This window comes from Procambarus clarkii, chromosome 36 (genome assembly GCF_040958095.1).
Source record: "Procambarus clarkii isolate CNS0578487 chromosome 36, FALCON_Pclarkii_2.0, whole genome shotgun sequence".
Taxonomy (NCBI): domain Eukaryota; kingdom Metazoa; phylum Arthropoda; class Malacostraca; order Decapoda; family Cambaridae; genus Procambarus; species Procambarus clarkii.
The window spans coordinates 22,410,503-22,432,564 of record NC_091185.1 but is presented as its reverse complement, the minus strand read 5'-3'; the positions used below and the strand labels follow the sequence as shown (position 1 = coordinate 22,432,564).

Below are 22,062 nucleotides of genomic sequence, written 5' to 3'. Positions count from 1 at the left end.
CTGCATAATCTAGCTTTGGCCTAACAAAAGTCGTGAAAAATTTCTTTAGTATATCGCCATCCATGTATTTAAAAGCAATTCTGAAGTTAGAAAGCGTGACATAGGCTCCTCGCACAACATTCTTTATGTGGTCCTCAGGTGATACTTTTCCATGTAGAACCACCCCTAGATCTCTTTCTTTATCAGAATTCTTTAAAGATTTCTCACATAATATATAGGTTGTGTGGGGTCTATGTTCTCCTATTCCACATCCCATAACATGGCATTTATTAACATTAAATGCCATTTGCCAAGTGGTGCTCCATATACTTATTTTGTCCAGGTCATCTTGAAGGGCATGACAATCATCTAAGTTTCTTATCCTTCCTATTATCTTAGCATCATCAGCAAACGTGTTCATATCTTTCTGTATACCAACTGGTAGATCATTTATGTAGACAATAAACATCACTGGTGCAAGAACTGGACCCTGTGGTACTCCACTTGTGACATTTCTCCAGTCCGATGCATTGCCTCTGATCACAGCCCTCATTTCCCTATCAGTCAGAAAATTTTTCAGCCATGTTAGAAGCTTACCTGCCACCCCTCCAATGTTTTCCAGTTTCCAGAACAACCTCTTATGTGGAACTCTGTCCAAAGCCTTTTTTAGGTCCAGATAGATGCAGTCAACCCATCCATCTCTTTCCAGTAATATCTCTGTTGCTCGATCATAGAAACTGAGTAAATTCGATACACAGGCTCTTCCAGATCGAAAACCATACTGTCTGTCTGATATTATATCATTTCTCTCCAGGTGTTCTACCCATTTACTTTTAATTATTTTTCCAATATTTTGACTATTACACTTGTCAATGATACAGGTCTATAATTAAGGGGTCTTCCCCTGCTTCCACTTTTGTAGATTGGAACTATGTTAGCCTTTTTTCACACATCAGCAACAACACCTGTAAACAGGGATGCCTGAAAAATCAGTTGAAGCGGAATGCTGAGCTCAGGTGCACATTCTCTCAGAACCCATGTTGAAACTCCATCTGGACCAACTGCTTTGTTCTTATTTATCTCCTTGAGCATTTTTTCCACTTCGTCTCTAGACACCTCTATGTGCTCTATGTTGTTCTCTGGAATTCTTATTTTGTCTGGTTCCCTGAAGATTTAATTTTGTACAAACACACTTTGGAACTATTCGTTTAATGTTTCACACATTTCGTTTTCATTTTCCGTGAATCTATTTCCCATTTTGAACCTCTGAATATTATCCTTTACCTGCAATTTGTTGTTTATGAATTTACAGAATAGACCTGGTTCTGTTTTACATTTGTCTGCAATCCCTTTTTTTAAATTTCTTTCTGCCTCTCTCCTCACTGCCGTGTAGTTGTTTCTCGCATCTTTGTATCGCTAGTATGTTTGGGGGTTTGGCCTCTTCCTGTATTGATTCCATTTTTGTGTCTTTTGGTCTCTGGCCCTCTCGCAATTTTTTTTAACCAATCCTGTTTCCTAGTTCTGCATCTCTGTTTTGGTATAAATTTTTTTGTGCCTTCATCATATATTTCACAAAAATTGACATACATCTCATTCACTTCCTTGCCTAGGAACAAGTCTGTCCAATTATATTCACTAAATTTTTTTCTAAGGTTGCCATAATGTCCTCTCCTAAAGTCAGGTTTTTCAATTGCATCAACCTTCTTATTTTCTTCCAGATTATAACGCAATGCATACTTTATTCCCAAAAAGACATGGTCACTTTTACTCAAGGGAGGAAGGTACTGAATGTCAAATATTTCTTCCTCCTTCCTGGTAAATATGAAATCTAGCACGGAGGGAACGTCCCCTTCCCTCATCCTCGTAGCTTGTTTAACATGTTGATACAAGAATGTTTCCAGGATGAGGTCTACAAATTTACAGGTTCAAAAATCTTCTGTTTTGGCTTCATATGCTTCACAGTCTATTGATTTCAAGTTGAAGTCGCCGACTATCAACATTCGTGATCTATCGTTATCTGCTCTCGCTATGATCTCTCTCATTATTGTTATAAGACCTTCTCGTTTACTATCTAGCTCCTCTTTTGACCATGTGCTGCTTGGCGGTGGACTATATGCATTTATGATCATTAGTTTATCATCCTCATGGCAGATCTCTAATGCTATTATGTCAACTTCTTGTGGATTGGCAGTCATTATTTCGTTCACCTTTAGGTGTTCTTTCACCAGCACAGCAACGCCACTGCCTTTCCTATTTTTCTGTCCCGTCTCAAATTGAGTAGCCCCTCGGGAATATGACCTCATTTATGTGTGTGTGTGTGTGTGTACTCACCTAGTTGTACTCACCTAGTTGTGCTTGCGGGGGTTGAGCTCTGGCTCTTTGGTCCCGCCTCTCAACCGTCAATCAACAGGTGTACAGGTTCCTGAGCCTATTAAGCTCTATCATATCTACACTTGAAACTGTGTATGGAGTCAGCCTCCACCACATTACTTCCTAATGCATTCCATTTGTCAACCACTCTGACACTAAAAAAGTTCTTTCTAATATCTCTGTGGCTCATTTGGGCACTCAGTTTCCACCTGTGTCCCCTAGTGCGTGTGCCCCTTGTGTTAACTAGCCTGTCTTTATCAACCCTGTCGATTCCCTTGAGAATCTTGAATGTGGTGATCATGTCCCCCCTAACTCTTCTGTCTTCCAACGAAGTGAGGCATAATTCCCGTAGTCTCTCCTCGTACCTCATACCTCTCAGCTCGGGTACTAATCTGGTGGTAAACGTTTGAACCTTTTCCAGTTTAGTCTTATGCTTGACTAGATATGGACTCCATGCTGGAACCGCATACTCCAGTATTGGTCTGACATATGTGGTATATAATGTTCTGAAAGATTCCTTACACTAGTTTCTAAAGGCCGTTCTTATGTTAGCCAACCTGATGCCGCTGATGTTATCCTCTTGATATGTGCTTCAGGGGACAGGTCTGTGTGTGTGTGTGTGTGTGTTTACTAGTTGTCTTTACTAGTTGTGTTTTTGCGGGGGTTGAGCTTTGCTCTTTCGGCCCGCCTCTCAACTGTCAATCAACTGTTTACTGACTACTTTTTTTTTTTTCCACACCACACACACACACCCCAGGAAGCAGCCCGTGACAGCTGACTAACTCCCAGGTACCTATTTACTGCTAGGTAACAGGGGCACTTAGGGTGAAAGAAACTTTGCCCATTTGTTTCTGCCTCGTGCGGGAATCGAACCCGCGCCACAGAATTACGAGTCCTGCGCGCTATCCACCAGGCTACGAGGCCCCTGTGTGTGTGTGTGTGTGTGTGTGTGTGTACTCACCTAGTTGTACTCACCTAGTTGTGCTTGCGGGGGTTGAGCTCTGGCTCTTTGGTCCCGCCTCTCAACCGTCAATCAACAGGTGTAAAGGTTCCTGAGCCTACTGGGCTCTATCATATCTACACTTGAAACTGTGTATGGAGTAAGTCTCCACCACATCACTTCCTAATGCATTCCATTTGTCAACCACTCTGACACTAAAAAAGTTCTTTGTAATATCTCTGTGGCTCATTTGGGCACTCAGTTTCCACCTGTGTCCCCTAGTGCGTGTGCCCCTTGTGTTAAATAGCCTGTCATTATCAACCCTGTGTGTGTGTGTGTGTGTGTGTGTGTGTGTGTGTGTGTGTGTGTGTGTGTGTGTGTGTGTGTGTGTGTGTGTGTGTGTGTGTGTGTGTGTGTGTGTGTGTGTGTGTGAAGGGTAGGGTGTGTGTTGGGGAGGATCGAGTGTGAGTGTGTAGGGAAGGATGGGGGGGAAGGTGTGTTTGTTGAGATGGATGGGGAGGGTGTGTGTAGGGGAGGATGGAGAGTGTGTGTGTGTAGGGAAGGATGGGGAGGGTGTATGTGTAGAGGAAGATATGAAGGGTGTGTTTAGGGGCGGATAGGGAGGGTGTGTGTGTGTGTGTAGGGGAGAATGGGAGGGTGTTTGTGTAGGAGAGGATGGGAAGGGTGTGTGTGTAGGGGAGGAAGGGAAAGATGTGTGTGTGTGTGCATGTAGGAAAGGATGTGGGAGGATGTGTGTGTACAAGAGGATGGAATGGGTGTATATGTATGGAAGCATGGGGATGGTTTGTGTGTAGGGGAGGATGGAGAAGGTGTGAGTGTAGGGAAGGATGGGGAGGGGTGTGTGTGTATGAGAGGATGGGGTGTGTATGTGAAGGGAAGGATGGGGAGGGTGCTTATAGGGGAGGATGAGCAGGGGGTGTGTGTGTGTAGGAGAGGATGGAAGGGTGTGTGTAGGCGAGGATGCGATGGGTGTGTGTGTAGGGAAGGATGAGCAGGGTGTATGAGTGTAGGGGAGGATGGGGAGGGTGTGGGTGTGTGTAGGGGAGGATGGGAAAGGTGTATGTGTGTAAGAGAGGGTGGGGAGGGTGTGTGTGTTGCGTGTGTCTAGGTAAGGATGAGGACTGTGTGTGTTTTGGAGGATTGGGGAAGGTGTGTGTAGGGGATGATGGAGAGGGTATGTGTGTACGGAAGGATTGGGGGGGTTATCTTTATGTTATATTGAGATGATTTCGGGGCTTAGTGTCTCCGCGGCCCGGTCCTCGACCAGGCCTTCACCCTCAGGAAGCAGCTCGTTGCTGCTGTCTAACTCCCAGGTGCCTATTTACTGCTAGGCAACAGGAGCATCAGGGTGAAACAAACATTTTGCCCATTTGTCTCCGCCTCCACCGGGGATCGAACCCGGAACCTCCGGACTACAAATCCGAAGCGCTGGCTACCCAGCTGTTAGCCGCAGTCAGGGTGTGTGTGTGTGTGTGTGTGTACTCACCTAGTTATACTCACCTAGTTGTGTTTGCGGGGGTTGAGCTCTGGCTCTTTGGTCCCGCCTCTCAACCGTCAATCAACAGGTGTACAGATTCCTGAGCCTATCGGGCTCTATCATATCTACACTAGAAACTGTGTATGGAGTCGGCCTCCACCACATCACTTCCTAATGCATTCCATTTGTCAACCACTCTGACACTAAAAAAGTTCTTTCTAATATCTCTGTGGCTCATTTGGGCACTCAGTTTCCACCTGTGTCCCCTTGTGCGTGTTCCCCTTGTGTTAATAGACTGTCTTTATCTACCCTATCAGTTCCCTTCAGTATCTTGAATGTGGTGATCATGTCCCCCCTAACTCTTCTGTCTTCCAGCGAAGTGAGGTTTAATTCCCGTAGTCTCTCCTCGTAGCTCATACCTCTCAGCTCGGGTACTAGTCTGGTGGCAAACCTTTGAACCTTTTCCAGTTTAGTCTTATCCTTGACTAGATATGGACTCCATGCTGGGGCTGCATACTCCAGGATTGGCCTGACATATGTGGTATACAAAGTTCTGAATGATTCTTTACACAAGTTTCTGAATGCCGTTCTTATGTTGGCCAGCCTGGCATATGCCGCTGATGTTATCCGCTTGATATGTGCTGCAGGAGACAGGTCTGGCGTTATATCAACTCCCAAGTCTTTTTCCTTCTCTGACTCCTGAAGAATTTCCTCTCCCAGATGATACCTTGTATCTGGCCTCCTGCTCCCTACACCTATCTTCATTACATTACATTTGGTTGGGTTAAACTCTAACAACCATTTGTTCGACCATTCCTTCAGCTTGTCTAGGTCTTCTTGAAGCCTCAAACAGTCTTCTTCTGTTTTAATCCTTCTCATAATTTTAGCATCGTCCGCAAACATTGAGAAAAAATTGTGTGTGTGTGTGTGTGTGTGTGTGTGTGTGTGTGTGTGTGTGTGTGTGTGTGTGTGTGTGTGTGTGTGTGTGTGTGTGTGTTTGTGTGGGGAAGAATGGGGAGGGTGTGAGTGTAGGGGGGAATGGATTGGATATGTGTGTGAAGGAAATGATTGGGAGTGTGTGTAGGGAAGGATGAGGACGGTGTGTGTGTAGGAGAGGATGGGGTGTGTGTGTGTAGGCAAGAATAGGGAGGGTGAGTGTATATGGAAGGATGGGGAGGGTGTGTGTATGAGATGATGAGATGGGTGTGAGTGTAGGGAAGGATAAGGAAGGTGTGTGGGTTTTGGAGGATAGGGTGTGTGTAGGGAAGGATGGGGATGGTGTGAGTAATCACCTAGTTGTATTCACCAGGTTGTGCTTGCGGGGGTTGAGCTCTGCTCTTTTGACCTGGCTCGCAACTGACAATCAATCAACTGTTACTGACTATTAATTTTTTTTTTCACACACACACCCCTAGGAAGCAGCCTGTAGCACCCCTCTAACTCCCAGGTACCTATTTACTGCCAGTTAATAGGGGTATCAGGGTGAAAGAAACCCTGCCCATTTGTCCCTGCCGGGAATCGAACTCGGGCCACAGGATTATGAGTCCCGCGCGCTGTCCACTCAGCTACCAGACCCCTAAAGGGGGTCTGTATGGGAGGATGGAAAGGCTGGGAAGGATGAGGAGAGTGTCTGTGAATGGGAGGAAGGGGGAGGGGGTGTGTGTAGGGGAGGATGGGGAGGGTGTGCGTGTAGGAGAGGATGGGGAGGGTGTGCGTGTAGGAGAGGATGGGGAGGGTGTGCGTGTAATAGAGGATGGGGAGGGTTTGTGTAGGAAAGGATGGGGAAATTGTGTGTAGGGAAGGAAGGAAGGAAGGGGTGGGTGTGTGCGTAAGGGGAGGAAGGGGAGGGTGTGAGGGTAATGAGGACACGGGTAAACTCACACAGAAAAAAGTTAGTATTATGAAAACTCATCAAAACAGTCCTGGTTCAGTCATAACGACTGAACGAGGAGAGAGACCATGGTTGTATGATGAGGAAGTAGGATGTTACCAGATGAAGTAATCGATGACTTTGTTGTCACTGTAGAAGAGCTAACAAACAATAAATAACTTTATGTGACAATATCAACATGGCCAGACTTATTCTCACCATGGTTAATGAAGCAGTCTGCTGAAGTACTTTGTCACAGACATATGTTACTGATATGCATTCCGTGTTAAGTGTTAGAGAAAGTAATCAGATGGAGAACGGTGGAGCATCTGGACAGGATCGACGTAACAAAAAGGCAGCATGTATTTAGAAAGTAAAACTAGTGCCCTACAATATTGGTTGACTTCTCTAACAAAGTTACTAAAATAAAGGAGGTCAATGACTGCGCCTTCTTCGATTGACAAAAATAATTGGACACTGTTCCACATGAAAGTCTGGTGTACAAGACGGGGAAGCAAAGTGGGATAATTAGGAAACCACTGACCTTCATGAGGGACTACCTCAAGGACAACGCAGAGTCACAGTCAGAGAGGAGGTTACAAGCTGGAGGAATGTAACAAGTGGGGTCCCACAAGGCTCTGTTCTCGGACTGCTGCTGTTTCTAATTTAAGTGAACGACCTATCAGAAGGAGTTAGTTCCTACACATCAATAATTACAGATGATGTAATGTTATGATGACGATAACATCAGAGGACTGCAAGAAGTCTTCTTGCAATCCACAGACACCACAAATAAAACTCTTGCCACCACAGACAGCTCAGATGCAACTCTTGCCACCACAGACAGCTCAGATACAACTCTTGCCACCACAGACAGCTCAGATACAACTCTTGCCACCACAGACAGCTCAGATACAACTCTTGCCACCACAGACAGCTCAGATACAACTCTTGCCACCACAGACAGCTCAGATACAACTCTTGCCACCACAGACAGCTCAGATACAACTCTTGCCACCACAGACATCCCGAATACAACTCTTGCCACCATAGACAGCTCAGATGCAACTCTTGCCACCACAGACAGCTCAGATACAACTCTTGCCACCACAGACAGCTCAGATACAACTCTTGCCACCACAGACAGCTCAGATACAACTCTTGCCACCTCAGACAGCTCAGATACAACTCTTGCCACCTCAGACAGCTTAGATACAACTCTTGCCACCACAGACAGCTCAGATACAACTCTTGCCACCTCAGACAGCTCAGATACAACTCTTGCCACCACAGACAGCTCAGATACAACTCTTGCCACCTCAGACAGCTCAGATACAACTCTTGCCACCATAGACAGCTCAGATACAACTCTTGCCACCTCAGACAGCTCAGATACAACTCTTGCCACCATAGACAGCTCAGATACAACTCTTGCCACCTCAGACAGCTCAGATACAACTCTTGCCACCACAGACAGCTCAGATACAACTCTTGCCACCATAGGCAGCTCAGATACAACACTTGCCACCACAGACAGCTCAGATACAACTCTTGCCACCACAGACAGCTCAGATGCAACTCTTGCCACCTCAGACAGCTCAGATACAACTCTTGCCACCACAGACAGCTCAGATACAACTCTTGCCACCATAGGCAGCACGCTAATTGTAAGTGGCTCCTTGTCATCTTTGACTGCCCTCAGCTCCCAAAGGCAGATATAATGATATAATCAATGACGGAGTCAGAGTCTGTCTCCTGTGGATTCCTTCCCATATTGGTCTCCGAATGCATAATAGAACTGATGAGTTGGCCAAGACCTTTGCTCGTAAAGAGTGAATTGATTACCAACTTGGACTGCCTTTGGGCAGCCTGAGGACAGCAATATTGAACATCAACTAAATTTCGGAGACTTGAGGCAAAGTGAAATTCACACAGTTACTCCATCTATCGTCATTCTATTATGCAGGAAGTACCGCACGTCTATCGGTCATCCAATAAGGTTGGCAGACTTCTAGATGTTACCACTGCTAGGCTTATGCTCGGCTACAAGAACCTTTGGGAGTTTGTAACATCTGCTGATGTCGATTTGACTAAATGTAAACTCTGTCAGCAGAACTATTCGCATACTTTGTGTCATTATATAATGGAATGTGAAAAAATCGCGGAATTTAGAGATGACACCATCAATAGTGTCCAAGAAATGTGTAAGTACTTCATTCATATTGATGTGCTGCCCGAAATCTTAGCAAAGTATTCAAAATTTCCTTACTGTAGGTAATGCATGCACATGAAAGTAAAGCTGCCGCCCAGTTGGGTGGGTGTGGAGTAACTAGTAACTGTGTGACTCACTATAGATGTAAAGGGCCTTGTATAGTGACTGTTATGAGCCTCTTGCTGAATCACTTGTGATACAATATGTTACTGATGTGTGTATTTGTGTGGGTAATTAAATATGTATGTGTATGTATATATGAATACGTATATATATGTACATATATGTATGAGTATGTGCACTTGTATATATAACATTAAAATTTTTGTCAAAAGCGTCAATTATTGTTATTTGCTTAGCTAAACGAACTAGAGGGTTCAGTTAGTGAACCGATTATGTGCCTCTGTAATCCTTTACACCACCGCCCACGGGATGGGTATGGGGTGCATAATAAAGAAAGAAATTGAATTGACAGGCCGAATACAACACTTGCCACTACAGAGAGGTCAAATACAACACTTGCCACCACAGTCAGCCCGAATACAACACTTGCCACCACAGTCAGCCCGAATACAACACTTGCCACCACAGACAGCACAAATACAACACTTGCTACGTCAGACAGCCCGTATACAACACTTGCACACACAGTCAGCTCAAATACAACACTTGCCACGATAGTCAGCTCCAATACAACATTTACCACCACAGTCAGATTAAATACAACACTTGCCACTACATACTGCTCAAATACAATACTTCCCAACCACAGACAGCCCAAAAACAACACTTGCCACCACAGACTGCTCAAATACAACACGTACCACTACAGACTACTCAAATACAACACTTGCTACCACAGAGAGCTGAAATACAAAATTTACCACAACAGTCAGCCCGAATACAACACACTCTCTAAGTCAGACACTCCGAATGCAACACTTGCAACAACAGTCTGCCCGAAAACAACACTTGCCACCACATACAACTCAAATACAACACTTGCCACAACAGTAAGCTCAAATACAACATTTGCCACCACAGACAACTGAAATACAACAATTGCCACCACAGACTGCTTAAATACAACACTTACCACCACGGTCCGCCCGAATATAACACATGTCAACAGAGACATCCCGAATACAATACTTCTCACAACAGACAGCTCAGATACAACACTTGCCACCACAGAGAGCTCTAATACAAAACCTGCCACAAGTCAGCCCGAATACAACACTTGCAATGTCAGACACCCTGAATACAACACTTGCCACCACAGACATCCCGAATACAACACTTTCCACCACAGACAGCTCAAATACAACACTTGCCACCACAGTGGCAAGTGTTGTAGCAAGTGTTGTGGTGACAAGTGGCAACCCTTGTCACCACATTTAGTGGCCTTATCACTTAATTAGGCTGTGATGTGGTGGAGGTTCACTCCATACACAGTTTCAAGTGTAGATATGACGAACCTCATTAGACTCAAGAACCTGCACATCAGCCGATTGAGAGTTGAGAGGTGGGACCCAAGAGACATTGCTCATCTCCCACAAAAACAACTAGACAAGTACTGTACCTGTACAAGAGCTAAGTTGAAGCTCTAATGGCCAGGACTGACCTACTATTTGGGCTGAATGCAGGTGTCGCCACCCTAACCAGCACCTTCAGACTCCACCGACATCAGTGTAATCAACATGACAGACAGGCATTTTAAAACTCACCTCAGCAGCGGACTTAACACGTGGCTCAACTGTCAAATGGATGGTTAATCACAGGTGGTGCAGTCGCAAGGAGCATACTGCTGATAATTGTCGCGGGATGACAAGTGAAATCACCACCACCGGAGAGGTCACTCGGAGGAGACTTTCCCAACAAAATACGTTTTGGATAAACAGGATCATATGTTGAGCGACATGGAGCAACGTCCCCCCATCCCTGCATGTCCACCACATCCTTAGCCCCCACATCAAGATCATCCTTCAACTGTTCAACAATGTCCTCATAATCACAGGAACACAACCGAGAAGCTTTCCTCTGCCTCTTCTGCTCCAGCACAAGCGGAGCCAGACTCGACGTTTCCTGTAGGCGTCACCTCTGCCTCCTCGCTGGCCACCGGGGCACAGGCACATACTATGGGGGCAGTACAACATCCCTAGCTAACACCTCCACTGGAACGTCCCGAGTTGTGAGCGGCGGAAAGTCACATTCACTGAAGATGTGGTCAGTGGCACTAACTGCGCACGCTATTGCCAAGTGAGTCGTCAGTCCACATCTGTAATAGGTACGGGGCTGGCCAGCATATTGACAACCGAGAGTAAACCCCAACAGGAAAATTGATGACGGAATACTCCGTTCGAGGGACAGCGTTTGCGTCTGGGTACCAGCAAGCATCCCCTTACAATATCCAGGGTATACCTTATTCCACCAAACGCTGAGCACCTTACCATACTGCCCAAACAGCCAGGTCAGCAGCCTATCGGACATCTCGAACGGAACACCATGCACTGCCACGTTTCTCAATGGCACACTCAAGTTGACCACCAGAACCGTGCACTCCCTTGTAGGCTGTCCAATCACTTGGGCTGGACAGTTGAGCGACGATCTCGCTTCATGCAGGTCGGCGTTCAATCCCCGACCGTCCTAATGGTTGGGCACCATTCGTTTCCTTTCGTCCCATCCCAAATCCTTATCTTGACCCCTTCCAAGTGCTAAAATAGTCTAATGGCTTGGCACTTTCCATTGATAATTCGCTCCCTTGCAGACTGAGGTAAGTACTGGCCCCCTCACAACGAGCTAGTAATTTCTGGAACACATCTTGCTTCACGAACTTAATTAGTACACGACAATCTTGAACGAGCTGTATGCCCACCGTATGTATCCGACCCCTCACAGTGTTCAAGAGAGAACTGGATAAGCACCTTCAAAGGATACCTGATCAACCAGGCTGTGACTCATACGTCAGGCTGCGAGCAGCCGCGTCCAACAGCCTGGTTGATCAGTCCGGCAACCAGGAGGCCTGGTCGACGACCGGGCCGCGGGGACGCTAAGCCCCGGAAGCACCTCAAGGTAGGTAAGGTAACCACCAATTCGGGTAACCTGACGTGAAGCACCTCCACCAACGCAGTACCGACCAATGTATGATCTACCGGCGTGGAGAACTCCAAACCACCCGAATCAACTCTCTTTAAAGGAGTCCTAATAGACCCCAACATGGAACACACCACCTTGCACGAGCAGGGCACCAAACAAGCCTTGTACTAGTCGCATCACCGTCACCTCCACACCCGACCTGCTAATTCATCACATGATAATTGATACACAGTTGGCTTTTGATTCCATTTTTTCAAACATAATAGTTACTTAATGTTAAAATTAGCTTATCCCTAATATATGTAAATAATAAGCTCATCATATATATATGAGATTCTATGGTCAGGTTTCAATACTAATCTTGCAATTTTTTTTAAGAACACAGTTCATAATGAGCCTTGGTCTTTGTTACAAAAAGAGAGAATAAAAATAAGGGGGCAGGAGGGAAGCAGTGAGTACTCACCTAGATTAGCAACTCATGAGAGTGTTGAGCACTAACCTGCCTGCCAGAACCCGATGAGGCTGACGACGATGACGAGTACGAAGGCGACGAGGGCCCCCACCAAGATCCTGACGGTACCAGCGCCTAAGGCTCCGAACCCCAGGGGCGCCCCACGGCAACCCCCAACCCCGATCATACTCTCCGCCACCCTGTCTGTTGATGAATTACACCTTTCCGGCTTCTTAACGGGGTCTTTGATTTGCGACTTGTCGTCTGTTAGTAGATTTTGTAGCTGTTTCGTGACGTTCCTCCTTTCAGTGTCGCTGGTTGATAAATTGGTGTGTGATGTAACTTCTTGCAAGTTGTTGGCTGGCAAATTAGAGTATGGCGTCACAAAGTTGTTGTTGCTGGTGCGTAATTATTAATTTTATTAATAAGGTATGCACTGAGATTTAAATTTGTCACTTACAATGTGTGAACTGAAACGAGTTGTACAAGCCAATTTGTTCACGGGCTTTGGAGGTACAACCACTCTAAACCAAAGTTGGAACTGGTCCTGCTCCTTAGTAAGATACTTTCCTCATTAAGATATTCTCCTCAGTAAGATATTCTCCTCAGCAAGATATTCGCTTCACTAAGATATTCTCCTCAGTAAGCTATTCGAACTTAGGTCATTAGATTATCAGTGACAACCACCCATTACAGTACATTAATTAGGGTAGTATCTAATGTCACTGCTCTGTTTATTTTCATGATTGGTTAGCTGTTTATTTTCATGATTGGTTTGCTGTTTATTTTCATGATTGGTTTGCTAGTTAGTGATATAGCATCTCAAATGTTGGTAATCGAATTTGCAAGATGTTTGGCATTAGATTTCATCTACAGCTTGGCTGAGTCTTCTAAACATTCTGGAAAAAAAGATACAGACGTCATTATTTGCAGTGAACAATTTAAACTGTATAATATTGTAGCCTATTGCAATATTTAGCAGTCTATAAAAATACCAACAATTCTCGATGAGTTTTGAGTATATCAAGTTCCATTAAATTGACGTATGAAAATGTTGTAATCATGTGCATAGATTGTGAATAATGTTAACAGATGTGGAGACTCTTATTATAATGCTGTAGTGATTGAATAAAGGTTAAAGAAAGAGCCAATACATATGTAACTTATTAAGACCAAATTTTGAATGATACCTTCATCCAAGGTATCACTGGTTGTGGCCATTACATCATAACCTTCTGCTCACTCACCACCTAGGCATTGGACGTGTCCGCTCTCATAGACCACAGATACCAATCGTGAGATAGTCGGCAAGACACATTGCATTAGGAGGTCAGCCCCTCTTTCATTCTGATCATACTCAGGAGAAGATGGAGGGGCCTCCTTAAGAAATGAGTATTGTTCGAGCCACTCAAAGAGACATCGTAAACCACTGCAACCCGTAGAGGGGGTTATACAGGAACTTTGCTGCCGACCCAAGCTTCTATGGTCCAAGGCCTACCTGCACTCTCTTGCATAGGGTCAAGATTCACCTCAGGGAGTACTTCTAGTATGCTAACTACTAAATTTAAACATTTGGAGGCTGAGCTGCCAAAGTTGAACGGAGAATACATCCGCCAGCTCTGTAACACTGTCTAATCCTGTCAATGCCTGTTATCTTGGGTGACACGTGATTCCTCAGTATGCTTCCTTTGTTGCTAGCTCCACGCTGAAATATTATTATCAGGTAATTTCTACCTAAGAGTGTATATATACACACATACTCATGAAATTAGAGCTGATTGGGTATAGTAATTACACTCACGGGAGTTATTCTGGTTTTCCTGCTGCGTAACAACAAGGCACCCTTCATAAATATACAAGTCATGGCAACAACAATATATTTCAGGGTACTTAGCCTCGCTGGACGCAGTGCCCGTAATAAGATGAAGCTGTCGAATCAGTCAGAGTTCCGATAACGGATGCCCTAGAAAGCTGAAGAACCCTCAGCTGTAACGAGACGACTCGGCGCACTCAGATGACTCAATCAATGTTTCCGACTCGGCGGACTTCGACGACTCAATCAATGTTTCCGACTCGCCATTTTCCTCACCACCAATACACATTCCGCTAGTGATACCAGTCAGGCCTTCTGTGAGAAACCATGTGAACCCCATCATTCCATCGTTCTACAGAATCAGCTGTAAATATTATCCAAGATGGTTGGGCCACCGAGCTGTATCCCGCCTCCCACATAAATCCTGTTCTCTGCTCAAGTGTTCTGTATCCCACCCCTGCCTTTCATCCCATGCTTACCAGCCCTATGGTCCTTGGAACTTGAACTGTACCCTCATCTTGCTCAACGTGATGTAAACAATGTTCTGCCAGAGCATTGTTTACAACACACTGATGAAAGATGAAGTTTCATCCGAAATTTAGTTCAATACACTTATACATGTATTAGGACTCTCCTTCGACTTCATTAATAGGTGTTTTTGGTTACATGGCATCACAACGCAACTAGTGTTGATTGATGGTTATCACTATAGAAAACGAAAATGATTAAGTTCTGCTTATAAATCTCAGTAATTGGCAAGATCTTACATAAATCGAGCTAATATTACTGAATAAGAGTGAGCGATATTATTGTGATCAATAATATAAATATCAAAATTAAGTCTAGATCATCATAGGATACTTTTCCATAGTTATTCACTTTTACTTTGCCTTTCCAGTTATTAAAATAATATAATTGGGTTATAGGCAAATACGTAAATTTCTAGTTTTATTATCACTATGAAATTATAGGTAAGTGAAAGCCTTTGCCTATTGCGAGATATGAATATTTAACATAGTTTCCATATTTTAAATTCTCACATGTCAAGCAGAGTCATGAACAAATTAATTGATTTTTTAATCTGTAAATATAAGTATAATTTTGACTTGACTGATGTTAATTTCGTTCAGGATATAGAGTCCCTTAATTTTGTTTTAGGAATATTGGTTAAGTTCAATAGTCACCACAAATTGTTAATTAAATAAAATTAAAGTCAGAGTTTTAATCAAAGTGAAAAGGAAAACTATCCTCAAACATGTATTGAAGTTTTCTCTTTATTCCTGAGGTCTGAAGAGAGTCCAAGACCTGTCTCTCATCTCCACAATTGGAGGACCTCGGGCAACCTAGAGACACCACAACCTCTTAACACCAGACTGGAGGGCCTCAGCATCAGACCTGGAGGGCCTCAAGCATCAAAGAGACACCACAGCCTCTCGCAACACCAGACTGGAGGGCCTCAGCATCAGACCTGGAGTGCCTCAGGCATCCTAGAGACACCACAGCCTTTCTCAACACCAGACTAGAGGGGCCTCAGCATCAGACCTGGAGTGCCTCAAGCATCAAAGAGACACCACAGCCTCTCTCAACACCTGACTGGAGGGCCTCAGCATCAGATCTGGAGGGCCTCAGGCATCCTAGAGACACCACAGCCTCTCTCAACACCAGACTGGAGGGCCTCAGCATCAGACCTGGAGGGCCTCAGGCATCCTAGAGACACCACAGCCTCTCTCAACACCAGACTGGAGGGCCTCAGCATCAGACCTGGAGGGCCTCAGGCAACATAGAAAATCCACAACATCATAATAGGTCGATTCACGGTGTTACATTTATGGAAATTATTATAATTTTGCACAATGAACAGTGTTTTACACGAAAGAACGGGTTTGTTGCACACGACATTATTATGCCTATTGCACTATGTGTAATACAAATATAACATAGTGGTAGTTGTTGACACAGGAAACATGGTAGTTGTTTACACAGGCAACGTGATAGTTGTTGACACAGGCAACGTGGTAGTTGTTGACACAGGCAACGTGATAGTTGTTGACACAGGCAACGTGGTAGTTGTTGACACAGGCAACGTGATAGTTGTTGACACAGGCAACGTGATAGTTGTTGACACAGGCAACGTGATAGTTGTTGACACAGGCAACGTGATAGTTGTTGACACTGGCAACGTGATAGTTGTTGACACAGGCAACGTGGTAGTTGTTGACACAGGCAACGTGATAGTTGTTGACACAGGCAACGTGATAGTTGTTGACACAGGCAACGTGATAGTTGTTGACACAGGCAACGTGATAGTTGTTGACACAATGTGATTGTTGTTGACACAGCCGACGTTATATGTGTTGAGAAATAGAGCATGACAGATGTTGACTAAGACATGACAGATGTTGACTAAGACATGATAGGTGTTGACACCAACAACATGACAGGTGTGAATACGTACTACGTCACATGTGTCGACATGTGTCACTGCAGGCTCACACTCCAGGTTCACACCCCAGGTTCACACTCCAGGTTCACACTCCAGGTTTTCACTCCAAGTTCACACACCAGATTCACACTCCAGGTTCACACTCCAGGTTTGCACTTCAAGTTCACACTCTAGGTTCACACTCCAGGTTCACACTCCAGGTTCACACTCTAGGTTCACACTCCAGGTTCACACCCCAGGTTCACACTCCAGGTTCACACTCCAGGTTTGCACTTCAAGTTCACACTCCACGTTCACACTACAGGTTTGCACTCCAAGTTCACACTCCAGGTTCAAACTTCAGGTTCACACCCCAGGTTCACACCCTAGGTTCATACTCCAGATTCACAATCCAAGTTCATAATCAAGGTTCACATTCCAGGTTCACGCTCGAGGTTCACACTCCAGGTTCACACTCCAGGTTCACACACCAGCTTCACACACCAAGTTCTCACTCCAGGTGAGAACCTGGTGTGTGAACTCCAGGTTCACACTCCAGGTTCACACCCCAGGTTCACCCTCCAGGTTCACAATCCAGGTCACACTCCAGGTTCACACCCCAGGTTCACACCCCAGGTTCACACTCCAGGTTCACACTCCAGGTTCACACCCCAAGTTCACACTCCAGGTTCACACTCCAGGTTCACACACCAGACTCACTTTCCAGGTTCACGCCCCAGGTTCACACTCCAGGATCACACTCCAGGTTCACACTGCAGGTTCACTCTCAAGGTTCACACTGCAGGTTCACACTCTAGGTTCATACTCCAGGTTCACATTTCAGGTTCACATCCCAGGTTCACACTCCAAGTTCATACACCAGGTTCACATTAAATGTTTACACTGCAGGTTCACATCAGCAATATCAAGGAGCACTGGGAGTCAGCCTACAGTGCATGACCAGTGGCACACTGTGGCTGCCTTTGCGGCCATATTGGGAAGCCTCTCCTGCGACTGGTCTTCCCACGGCGATGCTTGCCAGGCACACCACTCTGGTTGGGGCGAGCGTTCTGTGTCAGGAGAGACCTTCACTCGCCGCCGCACACCACTCTGGTTGGGGCGAGCGTTCTGTGTCAGGAGGGAACTTCACTCGCCGCCGCACACCACTCTGGCTGGGGCGAGCGTTCTGTGTCAGGAGGGAACTTCACTCGCCGCCGCACACCACTCTGGCTGGGGCGAGCGTTCTGTGTCAGGAGAGACCTTCACTCGCCGCCGCACACCACTCTGGTTGGGGCGGGCGTTCTGTGTCAGGAGAGACCTTCACTCGCCGCCGCACACCACTCTGGTTGGGGCGAGCGTTCTGTGTCAGGAGAGACCTTCACTCGCCGCCGCACACCACTCTGGTTGGGGCGAGCGTTCTGTGTCAGGAGAGACCTTCACTCGCCGCCGCACACCACTCTGGTTGGGGCGGGCGTTCTGTGTCAGGAGGGAACTTCACTCGCCTCCGCACACCACTCTGGCTGGGGCGAGCGTTCTGTGTCAGGAGGGAACTTCACTCGCCGCCGCACACCACTCTGGTTGGGGCGGGCGTTCTGTGTCAGGAGGGAACTTCACTCGCCGCCGCACACCACTCTGGCTGGGGCGAGCGTTCTGTGTCAGGAGGGAACTTCACTCGCCGCTTCCCTCGAGGTCACATGTTCCTTCTGGGCATCTCTCATTCATGTTGTTGTTTTCTAACGTGTCTGCGTATGACCATTTGCGGTTTATATTTATTGTTTAGTGTTTTTTTTATGTGAAGGTTTGTGTTGGCATGAGACGTCCGGGGTTACTACCACAGTCTCCTCCGGGGTTACTACCACAGTCTCCCCCGGGGTTACTACCACAGTCTCCTCCGGGGTTACTACCACAGTCTCCTCCGGGGTTACTACCACAGTCTCCCCCGGGGTTACTACCACAGTCTCCTCCGGGGTTACTACCACAGTCTCCTCCGGGGTTACTACCACAGTCTCCTCCGGGGTTACTACCACAGTCTCCTCCGGGGTTACTACCACAGTCTCCTCCGGGGTTACTACCACAGTCTCCTCCGGGGTTACTACCACAGTCTCCTCCGGGGTTACTACCACAGTCTCCTCCGGGGTTACTACCACAGTCTCCTCCGAGGTTACTACCACAGTCTCCTCCGGGGTTACTACCACAGTCTCCTCCGGGGTTACTACCACAGTCTCCTCCGGAGTTACTACCACAGTCTCCTCCGGGGTTACTACCACAGTCTCCCCCGGGGTTACTACCACAGTCTCCTCCGAGGTTACTACCACAGTCTCCTCCGAGGTTACTACCACAACCTCCTCCGGGGTTACTACCACAGTCTCCTCCGGGGTTACTACCACAGTCTCCTCCGGGGTTACTACCACAGTCTCCTCCGGGGTTACTACCACAGTCTCCCCCGGGGTTACTACCACAGTCTCCTCCGAGGTTACTACCACAGTCTCCTCCGGGGTTACTACCACAACCTCCTCCGGGGTTACTACCACAGTCTCCTCCGAGGTTACTACCACAGTCTCCTCCGGGGTTACTACCACAGTCTCCTCCGGGGTTACTACCACAGTCTCCTCCGGGGTTACTACCACAGTCTCCTCCGGGGTTACTACCACAGTCTCCTCCGGGGTTACTACCACAGTCTCCTCCGGGGTTACTACCACAGTCTCCTCCGGGGTTACTACCACAGTCTCCTCCGGGGTTACTACCACAGTCTCCTCCGGGGTTACTACCACAGTCTCCTCCGGGGTTACTACCACAGTCTCCTCCGGGGTTACTACCACAGCCTCCTCCGAGGTTACTACCACAGTCTCCTCCGGGGTTACTACCACAGTCTCCTCTGGGGTTACTACCACAGTCTCCTCCGAGGTTACTACCACAGTCTCCTCCGGGGTTACTACCAGTCCTCCTCCGAGGTTACTACCACAGTCTCCTCCGAGGTTACTACCACAGTCTCCTCCGGGGTTACTACCACAGTCTCCTCCTAGGTTACTACCACAGTCTCCTCCGGGGTTACTACCACAGTCTCCTCCGGGGTTACTACCACAGTCTCCTCCGGGGTTACTACCAGTCTCCTCCGAGGTTACTACCACAGTCTCCTCCGGGGTTACTACCAGTCCTCCTCCGAGGTTACTACCACAGTCTCCTCCGGGGTTACTACCACAGTCTCCTCCGGGGTTACTACCACAGTCTCCTCCGGGGTTACTACCACAGTCTCCTCCGGGGTTACTACCACAGTCTCCTCCGGGGTTACTACCACAGTCTCCTCCGGGGTTACTACCACAGTCTCCTCCGAGGTTACTACCACAGTCTCCTCCGGGGTTACTACCACAGTCTCCTCCGGGGTTACTACCACAGTCTCCTCCGGGGTTACTACCACAGTCTCCTCCGGGGTTACTACCACAGTCTCCTCCGGGGTTACTACCACAGATCTCCTCCGGGGTTACTACCACAGTCTCCTCCGAGGTTACTACCACAGTCTCCTCCGGGGTTACTACCACAGTTCTCCTCCGGGGTTACTACCACAGTCTCCTCCGGGGTTACTACCACAGTCTCCTCCGGGGTTACTACCACAGTCTCCTCCGGGGTTACTACCACAGTCTCCTCCGGGGTTACTACCACAGTCTCCTCCGGGGTTACTACCACAGTCTCCTCCGGGGTTACTACCACAGTCTCCTCCGGGGGTTACTACCACAGATTCTCCTCCGGGGTCTTCTACCACAGTCTCCCCGAGGGTTACTACCACAGTCTCTCCGGGGTACTACCACAGTCTCCTCCGGGGTTACTACCACAGTCTCCTCCGGGGTTACTACCACAGTCTCCTCCGGGGTTACTACCACAGTCTCCTCCGGGGTTACTACCACAGTCTCCTCCGGGGTTACTACCACAGTCTCCTCCGGGGTTACTACCACAGTCTCCTCCGAGGTTACTACCACAGTCTCCTCCGGGGTTACTTCCACAGATTTCTCCGGGGTTACTACCACAGTCTCCTCCGGGGTTACTACCACAGTCTCCTCCGGGGTTACTACCACAGTCTCCTCCGGGGTTACTACCACAGTCTCCTACGAGGTACTAACACAGTCTCCTCCGAGGGTTACTACCACAGTCTCCTCTGGGGTTACTACCACAGTCTCTTCCGGGGTTACTACCACAGTCTCCTCCGGGGTTACTACCACAGTCTCCTCCGGGGTACTACCACAGTCCTCCTCCGAGGTTACTACCACAGTCTCCTCCGGGGTTACTACCACAGTCTCCTCCGGGGTTACTACCACAGATTCCTCCGGGGGTTACTACCACAGTCTCCTCCGAGGTTACTACCACCAGTCTCCTCCGGGGTTACTACCACAGTCTCCTCCGGGGTTACTACCACAGTCTCCTCCGGGGTTACTACCACAGTCTCCTCCGGGTTACTACCACAGTCTCCTCCGAGGTTACTACCACAGTCTCCTCCGGGGTTACTACCACAGTCTCCTCCGGGGTTACTACCACAGTCTCCTCCGGGGTTTACTACCACAGTCTCCTCCGGGTTACTACCACAGTCTCCTCCGGGGTTACTACCCACAGATTCTCCCTCCGGGTTACTACCACAGTCTCCTCCGGGGTTACTACCACAGTCTCCTCCGGGTTACTAACCACAGTCTCCTCCGGGGTTACTACCACAGTCTCCTCCGGGGTTACTACCACAAGTCTCCTCCGGGGTTACTACCACAGTCTCCTCCGGGGTTACTACCACAGTCTCCTCCGGGGTTACTACCTACAGTCTCCTCCGGTTACTACCACGAGTCTCCTCCGGGGTTACTACCTACAGTCTCCTCCGGGGTTACTACCACAGATTCCTCCGGGGTTACTACCACAGTCTCCTCCGAGGGTTACTACCACAGTCTCCTCCGGGGTTACTACCACAGTCTCCTCCGGGTTACTACCACAGTCTCCTCCGGGGTTACTACCACAGTCTCCTCCGGGGTTACTACCACAGTCTCCTCCGGGGTTACTACCACAGTCTCCTCCGGGGTTACTACCACAGTCTCCTCCGGGGTTACTACCACAGTCTCCTCCGGGGTTACTACCACAGTCTCCTCCGGGGTTACTACCACAGTCTCCTCCGGGTTACTACCACAGTCTCCTCCGGGGTTACTACCACAGTCTCCTCCGGGGTTACTACCACAGTCTCCTCCGGGGTTACTACCACAGTCTCCTCCGGGGTTACTACCACAGTCTCCTCCGGGGTTACTACCACAGTCTCCTCCGGGGTTACTACCACAGTCTCCTCCGGGGTTACTACCACAGTCTCCTCCGAGGTTACTACCACAGTCTCCTCCGGGGTTACTACCACAGTCTCCTCCGGGGTTACTACCACAGTCTCCTCCGGGGTTACT

At 47.6% G+C, this 22,062-nt stretch overlaps 2 protein-coding genes across 2 annotated transcripts in view; one reads left to right on the top strand and one right to left on the bottom strand.

Moving 5' to 3' along the window:
• Positions 1-7,205: 7,205 nt before the first annotated feature.
• On the top strand, positions 7,206-16,553 carry LOC138371676 (mucin-22-like). Its single transcript, XM_069336677.1, has 4 exons — positions 7,206-7,270; positions 7,409-8,324; positions 8,624-8,753; positions 16,171-16,553. The coding sequence occupies exons 1-4, from the start codon at positions 7,206-7,208 to the stop codon at positions 16,551-16,553; spliced, it is 1,494 nt and encodes a 497-aa protein (XP_069192778.1).
• A 1,867-nt stretch (positions 16,554-18,420) lies between these two features.
• Positions 18,421-22,062, bottom strand: part of LOC138371674 (proteoglycan 4-like) — a 4,315-nt gene continuing 673 nt past the window's right edge. The window contains exons 2-4 of the mRNA XM_069336676.1: positions 21,610-22,060; positions 20,406-20,748; positions 18,421-20,180 (exon numbers count right to left, since the gene is read on the bottom strand). Coding sequence (XP_069192777.1) covers positions 18,421-20,180; positions 20,406-20,748; positions 21,610-22,060 — 2,554 coding nt within the window. The remainder of the gene's footprint in view (positions 20,181-20,405; positions 20,749-21,609; positions 22,061-22,062) is intronic.

What these genes read in the sequence shown, in the direction of transcription:
- LOC138371676 (XM_069336677.1), top strand. Translation starts at nt 7,206, where the DNA reads ATGAGGGACTACCTCAAGGACAACGCAGAGTCACAGTCAGAGAGGAGG. An exon ending in AGGTTACAAGCTGGAGGAAT is followed by an intron (nt 7,271 to 7,408) that starts GTAACAAGTGGG and finishes CGATAACATCAG; the next exon opens with AGGACTGCAAGAAGTCTTCT. An exon ending in CCATAGGCAGCACGCTAATT is followed by an intron (nt 8,325 to 8,623) that starts GTAAGTGGCTCC and finishes TCTATTATGCAG; the next exon opens with GAAGTACCGCACGTCTATCG.